General features: G+C 46.0%; 1 protein-coding gene across 10 annotated transcripts in view; it reads left to right on the forward strand.

Moving 5' to 3' along the window:
- MVB12B (multivesicular body subunit 12B) overlaps nt 1–11,512 on the forward strand; it is a 165,144-nt gene that overhangs the window by 113,626 nt on the left and 40,006 nt on the right. The window contains exons 9-10 of one of the 10 annotated variants that reach the window (XM_039861604.1): nt 10,049–10,093; nt 10,193–11,083. The exons of 8 other annotated variants lie outside the window; for them this stretch is intronic. In XM_039861604.1, the coding sequence (XP_039717538.1) occupies nt 10,049–10,093; nt 10,193–10,197 (50 nt within the window). In that variant the 3' untranslated portion in view covers nt 10,198–11,083. Of the gene's footprint in view, nt 1–10,048; nt 10,094–10,192; nt 11,084–11,512 lie in introns of those variants that run through there. One more of the 10 variants, XM_039861607.1, reaches the window with a different exon arrangement.

Consider the following 11,512-nt stretch of genomic DNA (forward strand, 5'->3'; position numbering starts at 1 on the left):
CCCACCCGCCCCAGGCCCCACTGTTAAGTGCGTCGCAAAAAATCTCCGTGTTGGAATTGCCTTTTCTTTCAGAGAAAGACTGAGGAACAGATTTTTTTTGTTTGTTTCGGTTATTTTAAGGGAGAGAGAAAAAAAGAACCTACGAGTTCAGAGACTTTTCTAATTACTAAATTGGTTTGTTATAAAAAGATAATAGCAAATTTCTTCTTTTCATAATTGGACATTTCTTCCCTGTAGGCTAATGCACGCACAGCCCGTGCATGCACAATCAGCTGTGCTTTTGAAAAGCCATAACTAGCTAATAACAGCTACAGTGTCATCGGAGAGTAATGGTGGGCTGATTAGCATAATTAATGACAAATGGTGGTGTGGAATTGGTGGATTGGTTTAGCGGATGATGAATGCAGCTCGGCCTGGGCTGGGGCCTGCCAACTAGGCCTCGCTGGCTGTCAGCCCTTCTGTTCTCGCTGAGGCAGCCCTCATTAGTCACGATGGGAGGTGCCAGTTTGTATTCTGTTTGGAGCACAGAAAACTTAATAATCCAAGTGAATGTGGCTTTCCCTTTTTCCTCTGTATTTACTCACAAAAAATTTCTTCTCACCCTATTCCCACTGTGGCCGAACCATTGAATACACAGCTTTTTCGAGATGCCCCCGTGATGTCTGAAGGGGAAACAAAAGGCAGAGTAATGGAGAGACACACATATCACAGCTCTCTCCTCTGACCACAGACGAATTACTCCCGTTAGGAAGACTTCTGCCTGGTGCACTCTGTTTATCTGCGTATTTATAAGGGGAAGAGAGATGAACTAGGTAAGCTATACATTCTGTCCTGAAATAAGACCAGCACATTTATCTTTGACTCGATTAATCAGACCTCATTTGCATTCTCAAATGAGACTGATAAAAATGGATCTACCTTTTAACCTTTAGAGGGGAAAAAGTATTTCTCTGCAAGATTTCCGGGGCTATCTTTCCTTAACCGATAAGCAGCAACTCCTTTATCAATAAAAATGAAAATCCTTGATTTGCATTAGCGAATGAGACTAATTATTATATAGTTAATTAGCATCTGGAAATGAGGATTATCTTAATTACAAAGCACAATTTCCCTAATAGCTGCAAAACTGTAAGTTTGATCCGTGTGGAAATTGGTAACTATTATTATGTAATTAGCGATAACATTAATAGTACAGAGTATTTAGGCATGATTTGCATATGCAAATGTAATTTACCTGAGCCAAACAAGTGGACCATTAATGATTAGAGCGTGATAGAGCTGACTGAAAGTTCTAGATAGCTGAATGGTACCCATGATGCCGAGTATCTAAATTATCGAGCTGTAGAGTAGGTAAGACCTTTTACACTTAGGCGGTCAGAGTGGGTTTTCTTTTAAGAATTAATAGCTGTAGGGCTAAGAAATGAAGCCAACTGTTTCGGGAAACAGCTAGCCACACAGTCACCTCCTTGACTTCGATTTCCCCAAGCTTCCCAGTATAGCCTTTGCGTCTTGGATGTACTTTCCCTGTACATTTCAACATCTCTGGATATCGGCTCTGACTTACAATTGAAATGTACTTTTACAGCAGTAACGCACACGCATGAGCACAGCAAATTATGAAATCGATGGTACAGCTTACAGCTCCTGGGGGAAAATCCAGAGCTTTCCGAATTTTGTCTGTGTGGCCCTCCCATTAGAACTGCTTCTTTATCTCCTTCGGCTGTGGCAGTGTTTCCCCAAAGTGGGCGTGTACCCGGGAGGAACTGTGGGATGCGGATGGCGGATGGCGTTTTAATCTTTTTATTTCACCCACATTAGCATATCAGGGGACAGCCTTATATGGAATAAGATTAAGGTAGGTGTATTTGTGAGTCTTCAGCCGGGTTCTGCTGCAGTGACACGTGACCCCCTCCCCAGCCACAGTGGCTGACAACACCCCCATGTTGTACGTCTCTCAGGTTCCAAGTCGGGGACTGCAGATCGGTGGGGTCCATATGTCTTCTAGTTCTGGGACCCAAGCCGAAGGGGCAGCCCCCACCTGCAATGTGCTGTTCTCAGGGAAAGAGCAAGAGACAGGAAGAAACACCCAGTGGCCCTTAGAGTGCCGGTCAGACATGGCAAGGCATCCAGGCCAGCCAGCATCAGTGCATCTGAGCGCATCCTCCCCGACGAGGCGCTAACCCCCCGCCCCATGGCAGTGGGTGGGGATGCTCGCACGCTCACAGGGAAGTGGGCGCACATACTCAGGAATGCTAATTTTGAGTTGTAAAAAGTGAGTTTCAGAAAAAAATTAAAAATAACAATAATAAATTTTAATTAAAAAGAATTTTAAAGGTACGTTTTCAGATCGTAAAGAAAAATATAAAGTTAACAATTATGCTGGGTAAAGCTGAGACAAGAGACACCGTGTCCTAAAGTTTGGGAAACATCAACCTAGGGTGTCTGTAGCTCGTCCTCGAGTCACCAGGAGCTCGGATTCTCCTGGGGTCTCTAGGCACTAGCTCTGGGATTTTCACAGCTGTGCCAACACGGTGGAAACAGCCCTGCCCTTTGGGGCGCTAAGGCGCATTTTGACACCTCCAGACTTGGGAAAGTCACCTCCGTTCTCTGGGATTCAGTTAGCCCAGCCGCAGAAGGACGCCATGGGACCAGGGGGCCCTTCTTGCTGCTCCGCTTTCCTGCCCCAGCCTCTGAGCCCCTCTTGCAAGCCAGGTGCCTTGCAGGGGCCAGAATGGAAGTGCTCCAGAAAGTTCCCCCTGAGGGCCGGCGTGACTCTGCAGTTCCTAGAACACCCTTAAAGTACGTCACTAGACAGAGCGGTACATTGATAATGCTTTTCTTCATCAAAAACAGATACAAACATTTTTTGAATTATGATGAGAGTAACATGTTCATTCTAGAAAAGTTGGAAAACAAAGTATAGGGAAGAAAATAAATACTCATAATCTTATTACCCAGAGAAACAATATTTTAGAGTAATCCTTTTATCTTTTTTTCCATTTCATATATATTTATATATAAAAGTATGTTTCTAATCAGTTGTCCATTTTGGGTTTTTTTGTCAGTTTTATTGAGTGTAATTTACATACAATAAAATTTACCCTTTTTAACGTGTATAGTTAGTTCAGTGTGTTGTGACTCATACCGAATTACATGATAAATGTCACGTAACCACCTGAAGTAAGATACAGAATTTTTCCAGCACCCTAAAAGGTTCTCTTGCTCCTGCTTTTAGTCATCTCCCACCCCTACGCCCAGTCCCTGGCGGTCAGTCATATGTTTATGTGTCGTACAGTGCATAGCTTTGTCACTCAGCATAGTGATTTTGAGGTTCATCCATGTTGCCGCATGTATGGGTAGCTTACTCCTTTTTACTGCCGAGACTGTCCATTCTGTTTTGAGACCTGGTCACACCAGCTTTCTCCTTGTCATTCAGGAGTCTTCCTCAGGGCGAATTTAATGGCTACATAATCGTCCCTCATAGATGCAGTGTAGTCCTCTATGACTAGATACTTACACTGTCTTCACTTCTAAAAGTGGTAACTTTGGTGATAAATCTTTGTTCCTTAGGCTAAGTACGTTTCTTTTTTTTAATTAATTTCAAGTATAAAGTACATTGGTTAGACACGTAATGTAGTTGATAAGGGTAAGTGCGTTTTAAAGCATTTTGATGTATAATGACAAATTGACCACCCAAATGGTTGAATTTGTTTACACTTCCATATATGTGAAGGGGTTTGTGCCCCTGAAGCCTTACTAACTCGCTGTTGTTTTGTGAAATCCTTATCAGTCAGAAAGATGAGATAGCATCTTACTCTTAGTTTACATCTCCTTGACCGTAGGGAGGGGTTTACTTCAGGTCAAGTGCCCATGTGCACCCTCTCCTCATCTGCTCACACCCTTGCTTCTTCTCCATTGAAGTCTGGCTTTTATTTATTGAGTTGTAGCAGCTCCTTATGGAAAAAGGTCTGTTTTTGTTCTCACGTTACTACTGCTTTTTTCCAGTTTGTGGTTTGACCTTTAATTTTGCTTTTCTTTATGTTTTGTGCCTTTGCCATCAGACTTTAGAAAGGCCTTCTCTCTCTCTTATGGTATATTCTGGCACCTTCTCTCTTTAAAAAAAAAAAAAAAACATTTAAATCTAAAATTCATTTGTCTTGATGTATGGCATAAGGATCTAACTATATTTTTCCAAATTATCATTGTCCGAGCATCACTTACTAAATAATCCTTCATTTGAAAATAATCTTATATTAACTTCCTGTTTTCTATGATATATTTGTGGCTTGCGTCCTGTTCTTCTGACTTGAATGCATATTCTAATGGGTGGATCACACTTTTAATTATTATAAACATATATGTTTTGATATCTTGTCTTATTATTCTTTGTAGTTTTTTTTTTTTTCCCAAAATGTTTCTGGTAATTCTAGTTCAATTTTTTACCCAGTTGAAATTTAGAATCACTTTAAGTTCCAAGGAAAATACTTTCAGAATTTTTATTGAGAAATTGTTGACATTATAACTTAATTTGGGGAGAATAATCATCTTCAAAATACTTGATCTTCTTTTTTAGAAATGTAACTATTCAAATTTTTTTTATATCATTTGGTTAAGTATTATAGTTTACTTAATTCCTAGGTTTTAAATTTTTTTCTTGTTGCATTGCCCATTATGTTTTAACTGAGAATTGTTTGTATATTTTTTTAACATACTGTTAGAATTTGAATAATCATTTTGTAACTGGCCATGGCTCTGTATGCTCATTATTTCCAGGAGCTTCCAGTTGACTTTCTTGGATTTTCTCGGTAGACAACAATGTCATCTGAAATATAATTTTGTCTTTTTGATGACATTTGTACCTCATTTCTTTTTCTTGTTTTATATTATTGGCCAGAACATCTAAAGCAGCAAATGGTGGAGGTGTGATAGTTTGCATTCTTATCTGGTTTCTGACTTCAATGGGAATGTTTCTAGTGTTCTGCCATCAGGTCTAAGATAGGCTGGCACTTTAGAAGAGAGAGTTTGATTATGCTAAAGAAGCGATTCTTCTATTCCTATTTTCCTGGGAGTTTTTTAAAAATTAAATTCAGACTTGGATTTCAGTTTCATATAAAATTAACTTCAGAATCTGGCAATATAGTATTGTAGTCTTTCTCTTCTAACTTATTGATATGAATCTTTTTATTTTGATAATTTAGCATTTAGAAAATTATTGTTCTACTTCCAAAATAAATTCTACATTACTGTGGTGCGTTATTCTTTAAATATAGTACTAAGTTTGAGCTGCTATTACTGAAGTCAGGATTTTGGTATTTTATATAAGTGTTTTGTACAAGAAGAGACTGGGCTCAGTGCTCATCAAGATATTATTTTTGAGCCATCTAAGAATCAGAGTTTTTTCTTCCAGATACAAGAATATTTTTTAAAGTATTATAATTTCTGTTACTTGGGGAGGGAGAAAATGAAAATAATTTACCTGTGACAACTAAATGGACCTGGAAGCTCTTGGGAGGCTAAGGATGCTTTGGAGAGAGGAACAACAATTTCAGTTTCTTTCACAATGATCGATTTTTTTCGGGCTTTCTGCTTGTTCTTGAATCAACTTTGTCATATTTTCTTTGAAGGAAAAATCAACCCTTTTATCTAAATTTTAAAGTTTAGTAGTACAGCATTGTGCCAAAGACTTTTTGATTTTAAAATTAATATATCTGTGAACATATACTTCATGTTATTTTTTCTTCCTTTTTTTGTGGGGGGGACATTTACACTTGATAAGGATTTACTCATTTATCTTTTCAGATTTATTTATTAAGACATTAGGCTTTTGATTTATATTTCACTATTTAATTTTATCTTTAGTTCCTTTTTTCTCATTTGATTTTGCTTATTTTATTTCCTATGGCTCCTTGGGTTGGTCACTTCATTTGTTTTCAGTTCTTTTCGATTTTAATACAAGTATTTAAAGCAATATAAATTTTTATTTATTTGTGATGGTATTGTGATATATAGTACTCACATTTATAAACATATAGTAATTTTAACTTTGATTGCTTTTTTGACTCAAGTGTTAGAAAATACTTTTTTTCTGAGTCATTGAGATTTTGTTTGACCTTTTCTTATTAATTTTGAATTTTATTAGATGCTGGTCAGAGAATGTGGCCTGTGTAATTTTTTTATTTTTTTAGACTTTCTTTGTCATCTGCTACATGATCAGTTTTAGTAAATGTTCCACTGAGACATGAAAATGTCTTCTCTCTGTAAGGCACAGTGTTCGAGATACACACACACACACACACACACACACACACACCATGGTTCTTTGATCAAATAGGATGGATGGATATACCCCTATTCATATCCACATATACATCCATCCATCCTACTTGGCCAGAGGATGGTAGCTTTTATTGTTTTGTAAATTTCTTCGTACGTCATTGTCATTTTTGAGCATCGGTTTTATTTTGTTTTTTCAGTGTAGCGTTAGGCCATGAGGGTTTCTGACTGTGGATTTTACTCTTCATCAAAATAAAACCACCCCTTTTTGTTCCATTTTGTGTTCTCGGCCTTAAGTTCTGTAATGCGCTTGTGCCTGGTGGCTCTCAGGCGCTTTGCGGGGGTCCCCCAGCCCTGGCGTAAGCCCCGTCCCTCCTCCCTCTGTTCTGGCCAAGTCAGTCCCCTCTTCGGGCCTTCACTTCGGTGTTCTGCCTGCTCCAAGGAGCCTTCTTGTTCCTCATTCACCTCCTCACCAGCCTCCAGCTTCTCTCCAGCCCCGCCCTTCCTGGAAGCCATCTCTGGTGGCTCCTGTTCTTCTCCGGTTCCTTATGTGACCGGCTCCCGTCCACCTTGGTACCCTGAACATAAGCTCATCTCCAGAGCGCCCTGTGCATGCACGTCCGCCGCCCGGCGTCAGCTCCCTCCACTCCTTGTGGGCAGGGGTTCTGCTTCCAGAGTCCCCACCCCACCCCCCCGGCCCCAGCACGTGAGACTAAGCCCTGCTCTGCTCAGTCTTTCTTTCCTACGTCGTTGTCTCATTATTAAAGGGGCCAATTGATCGCTGCTGCTAGACTATTCTGTTCTTAGAGTTCATCAAGAAACACCAGTTCATTTTTTAAAAAAGTACTTCAAGAGACTGATTCCAAAACTTCGATCATTGGAGGTGCTGTTTGAAAGCTTGCCCGCATTCCCTGGTGATGCTCTGGGGCCGCACGCTGGGCAGCATGGCACAGCGAAGGGGGTGGGGTTTTGGAGCCCCCCACCTTTCAGGCAGGGCACGATCTGGTAACTGGCAGGGGCTCCCGTTCAGGCTCGTGTCCCGTCTGTGGCAGGGCTGCTGGCATCTCGCACGCAGGGGCGGTGAGAGTTCCACAGGGACATTCACTCATGCAGCAGACAGTTTCTGAGAAACTGCTGTGTGCCCAGCCCAGGGGACAAGTCTGGTCGGTGACATGCCCTCTGTGAGACGGAGCCTGGTGGCAGGCAGGTGCTTGGATAGCAAGGGGCCCCACACACAACAGCTGGATATGACCCACCATAAAAGTTCAAATACAAACTGTGGAAATCAGAGGCGCTCTTCAGTGTGTTCAGGTGGGTCACTGGTGAAGGCTCGGTGACCGCAGGCACATAGCACAGACATCCGTCCACTGAGCGATCATGGCAGATGGGGCCACAGAGATCTGCAGGCCCTTTCTCCCTACGAATGTCTGTCTGACAGACAGGCGTTCCCCCCCCCCACCCCCCGATTTCCTGTCATTAATGTGGTTTTAGATGAGAGTGAATATGCCCACAGCAGCTCCTTGCTAAGGCTCATTTCCAGAGGAAGGCAGAGACTCATTCTTCATGGTTAAAAGTAAGGACAGCCTATAATTTAGGCAAATTTAGCCACTTCCTACCTTTCCTGCCCAGAGACTTAGGGATATTTCTTAACCTGGAAGAGCTGGCCTGGGCCCAATAAGCCCTGAGTCCCGTGGGCGGCCGTGCTCAGGCTGGGGTGACTGTCGTGGCATTCATTACCTGGAACGAGAAAGACTGGTCGTGGAGAAGCAAGTGACACCTGTGTCTGTTTGGTTTTAGGAATAACACTTAACATGTATTGAGCGAAATCACTTTCATGTATGAACTCGTTTAACCACAACCCCCCTGGGAAGCCCGCGGTGTTATAAATAAGAAACTGAGATTAGAGACCTTCGAGTTCCCCCGGGGACGCACGGTAAATCGGGGCCGCATAGTTTAGTTTTAAGTTCCTTTCTCACTTCCCAGGCTGTATGTGCCCCGAGGGAAGAGCTTGGCCCTCTCAGTCTACGCCCCTAGCCTCCTGATGGACGAGGCGTCCAAGACATCTGTGAGGGCTCTGCCTTCAAGTTCACACCGCCGTCCAGTCTCCCCTCTGGCTGACGGCCCGGGCCTGGGCCACAGCGGCGGCGGCCGCAGAGCAGCGCGGGCAGGAAGGCTCATTAGGCCACGAGCACCGCTGGTGACCTGCACGGTGCAGGGCCGAGACCCCGGGCCCTCCCTGGGAAGGCAGGCCCGGCTCCACGGAGGCGGTGGGCAAACTCCATTTCCTCTCATTAGGCAGCCTAACTGATGGCCGGCTGAGCGCGCAGGTCTGTCCGGGGACTAGTGGACTCTCCCATGCTCCCAGAGCAGCCTGGGAGGCCAGCCCCCATCGCAGTGGCACAGATGGCAAGCCCAAATGACAAAGTAAACTCCAATATGTCTTGGAGACGTTGTCAGCCTACAGCTTATTTGTCATGTCACGGCAGTCTCCTGGATCAGGGACACCCCCTCTCCTGGTCCTGCTCCCTCCCCTGGGTGAGGATTATTTACAGGAAGCTGCTTATTATAGGGTTGGGGGAAGGGTGCAGAGTCAGGCTTTCCAGAACAGGCCTCGGTCATTTTCTTTCGTGTTTGAGAAGTGAATAATAGTGACAATAACGAACACTTCGCTAGCATTTATTGAGTGTCAGCCCCTGTTCTGAGCACTTTACCCAAACTGTCTATTTTCATAACATCCCTGAGAGGTACAGGCACCATTAATCCCAGCTCATGGATGCAGAAGTGAAAGCACAGAGAGCTTAGCTGCTTCACCCACGGTCACACAGCTCAGGCAGGCTGGTTCAGCCTCTGCTCAACTTCCTGCTCTGTCGTCCATGCCCAAGGGGCACTTGTCCTTTGCTCGGGGCTGGCACCTGAGCGTGAGAAATGTCACCTGGGATCAAGACCACTAGGGCAGCTGAGGGATCCCAGAGACGTCTTGCAGACCGCCCGGGCCTGGGTGCAGACCAGCTGCTCCCCTCAGCCTGAAACAGCGGAAGGTGGGGGACGCACTAAGGCAGAGGCATCTCGGCTTCTCCCGCCAGTGACAAGGCCCCATGGCGACAGGCTGTGGCAGTGCTGGGCAGAAATGCCTAGGTCCTCGATGGCGACATCTGTTCATCTCTGGAACGGCAGAGGTCAGGAGGAGCAAGAGGCCTGAGAGGCCTAGTGTCCCCCAGCTCTGCCTTTCACCCCAAAACTGTGAGCAGGAGCTAGGCCCTTCCCCATCCTGGCCTCGGCTTCTTCAGTTGTAGAGACAGAAATGGAGGCAGGAAGAGCCTCCTCGAAGAATACAGCAAAGATTCAGCGAGGTGAAACCCTGCAGAGTGGCCAGCGCACGGTCCCTGCTCAGCTGCAGAGGAAGGCCGGGAGGAGGAGACTCATCGACGGGCCCCGCCCCTCGGCCCACCGCGGGTGCAGGGCTGGGCACCGGCGGGCACTGTCGAGGGGGCGATTCTGAGAGCCTTTACTGCCCCGAGGAGGAGCCCGGAGACCACACCATAGCAGGGCTCTGAGAGAAGTGGGTTCAGTCGGGCCTGTACCCCCAGCCCCACAGGCGGCAGTAGCTTAAACATGCTGAGGGCAAGACGCAGAAAAAGGAGCAAGGGCCGCAGGGGTCCTGCGTGGGACTGTCCTCGTCCCTTGCCCTCCAGAGGTAGGAAGAGAGAACACACTCGAGGGCCTGGGCTGGGTGCCCAGGACATGTGTCCTTTGAAAGGGTTTATTTATCTTTCAGATTTAACTTTAAAGATGCTTGGGAGCTCACAGCCTGTGGTCACAGGTAAGCATGAAAAGCCAGGTGGCATATAAAGAGCAGATTAGGTGAGTCGTGCGACTGATCCTGAGCTGTTTGCCGAGTCTCTGTGTAAATTCCATGCAGGTTAGCTGATCGAGGACACTGGAACGTCGTGGGCTTGGCGGTTGTGAAAGTCACACTGTTTCATTCCTCGGCCCCTCTTACTGGTTATACCAGAGTCGTACAGGAAAACTGCCATTCCCAGCAGCCCCCATACGAGTGGGAGGCAGGGGGTCAGCTTGTCAAAGCCTTCTCCAGACACTCGAGGTGTCAGTGAGCAGCAGAGACACCTCCTTTTTCTCTGGTGGGTGAAAAAAGGAAAGATGTCACCCAGTGCCCTGGAGGAGCTTCATCTCGTGTGTGCGTGCACGCATGCAGGCGTGCGCACACGCGCAGGTACGCGCCCAGCCTTGTGGCCGCACACATATGTACACACAGGCTCCCAAGTAGAATTCACGTTTTGAAAAATGGACTAGCACAGTTCCTGGTATTCAGGCACAGGCCTTTCAGCCAGTCATTTGTTAAACCCTGAGTCCTGCTCCCTGCCGGTCACTGCTGGATTCTGGGCCATAAAGGCAAAGAAGACAGGCCCTGCCCTTGGCCTTGGAAGTGCTGCCCCCCGCAGGGTGTCTGCTCCGGGCCAGCACTCAGCTCCAGCGTGTGTGCCGGTGGCCCGCCCTCGGAGTTGGCCTGGGAGCCAGGGAGACATGTTCCCTGTTGGAGCACAGTCTGTTTGGTGATTTGGGGGCAGCCAGCCTCCACAAGGCCTCCAGATTGTTTGGCTCTACTGGAAATTGGTTATATTCCGAATATTGCTGGAAATAGCGAGGCCGCTGTTAAGCCTCTCTGCGCTGAGTTAATAAGTGGAAAGCGTTGTCGGCCCGTTCCCCCCTGTGCCTTTGCTGTCTGACTTGTGTTTGGGTGTGGGGGGCGAGGCGGGGTGAATTGCGTTTGGGTGAGTTTCTTGGCTGAAGTAATTGGGCAATGGTGAGAGTATCTGTGGTGGGGGGGGGCGGGGAAGGAGGGGAGTTCAAGGGTAATTGCTAACTGGTGCCAAAAATAAAAGAACTATGAAACGCTTAGCAACTTCACAGGCCTTCTTTTCCAGCCATTTCTGCAAATTACAGTCCAGTTCTTTCTCTGGGACAAGTGACCTGTGGGGGAGGGGGCTCTCAGACAATGCGGTTTCATTTTAAATGCGCTAGACTCGAGTCCCAGCTCTGCCTCTAAGACAGGTCACCTTCTTTGAGCTTCAGGCCAGTCCTCTGTCAGGGGGGGATGATGGAAAAGACTGAGGACTCAGAAAGCTCCTTGTCAGCCGTGAGACACGTAAGGACGACAACACCCCAATTCCGGCCCTCGGAGGGTTTGTAGTGAGCATCTGTTTTTGCCTGTGCTGGTGTC

This window comes from Pteropus medius, unplaced genomic scaffold (genome assembly GCF_902729225.1).
Source record: "Pteropus medius unplaced genomic scaffold, Ma_sr-lr_union100, whole genome shotgun sequence".
In the NCBI taxonomy this organism is placed as follows: domain Eukaryota; kingdom Metazoa; phylum Chordata; class Mammalia; order Chiroptera; family Pteropodidae; genus Pteropus; species Pteropus medius.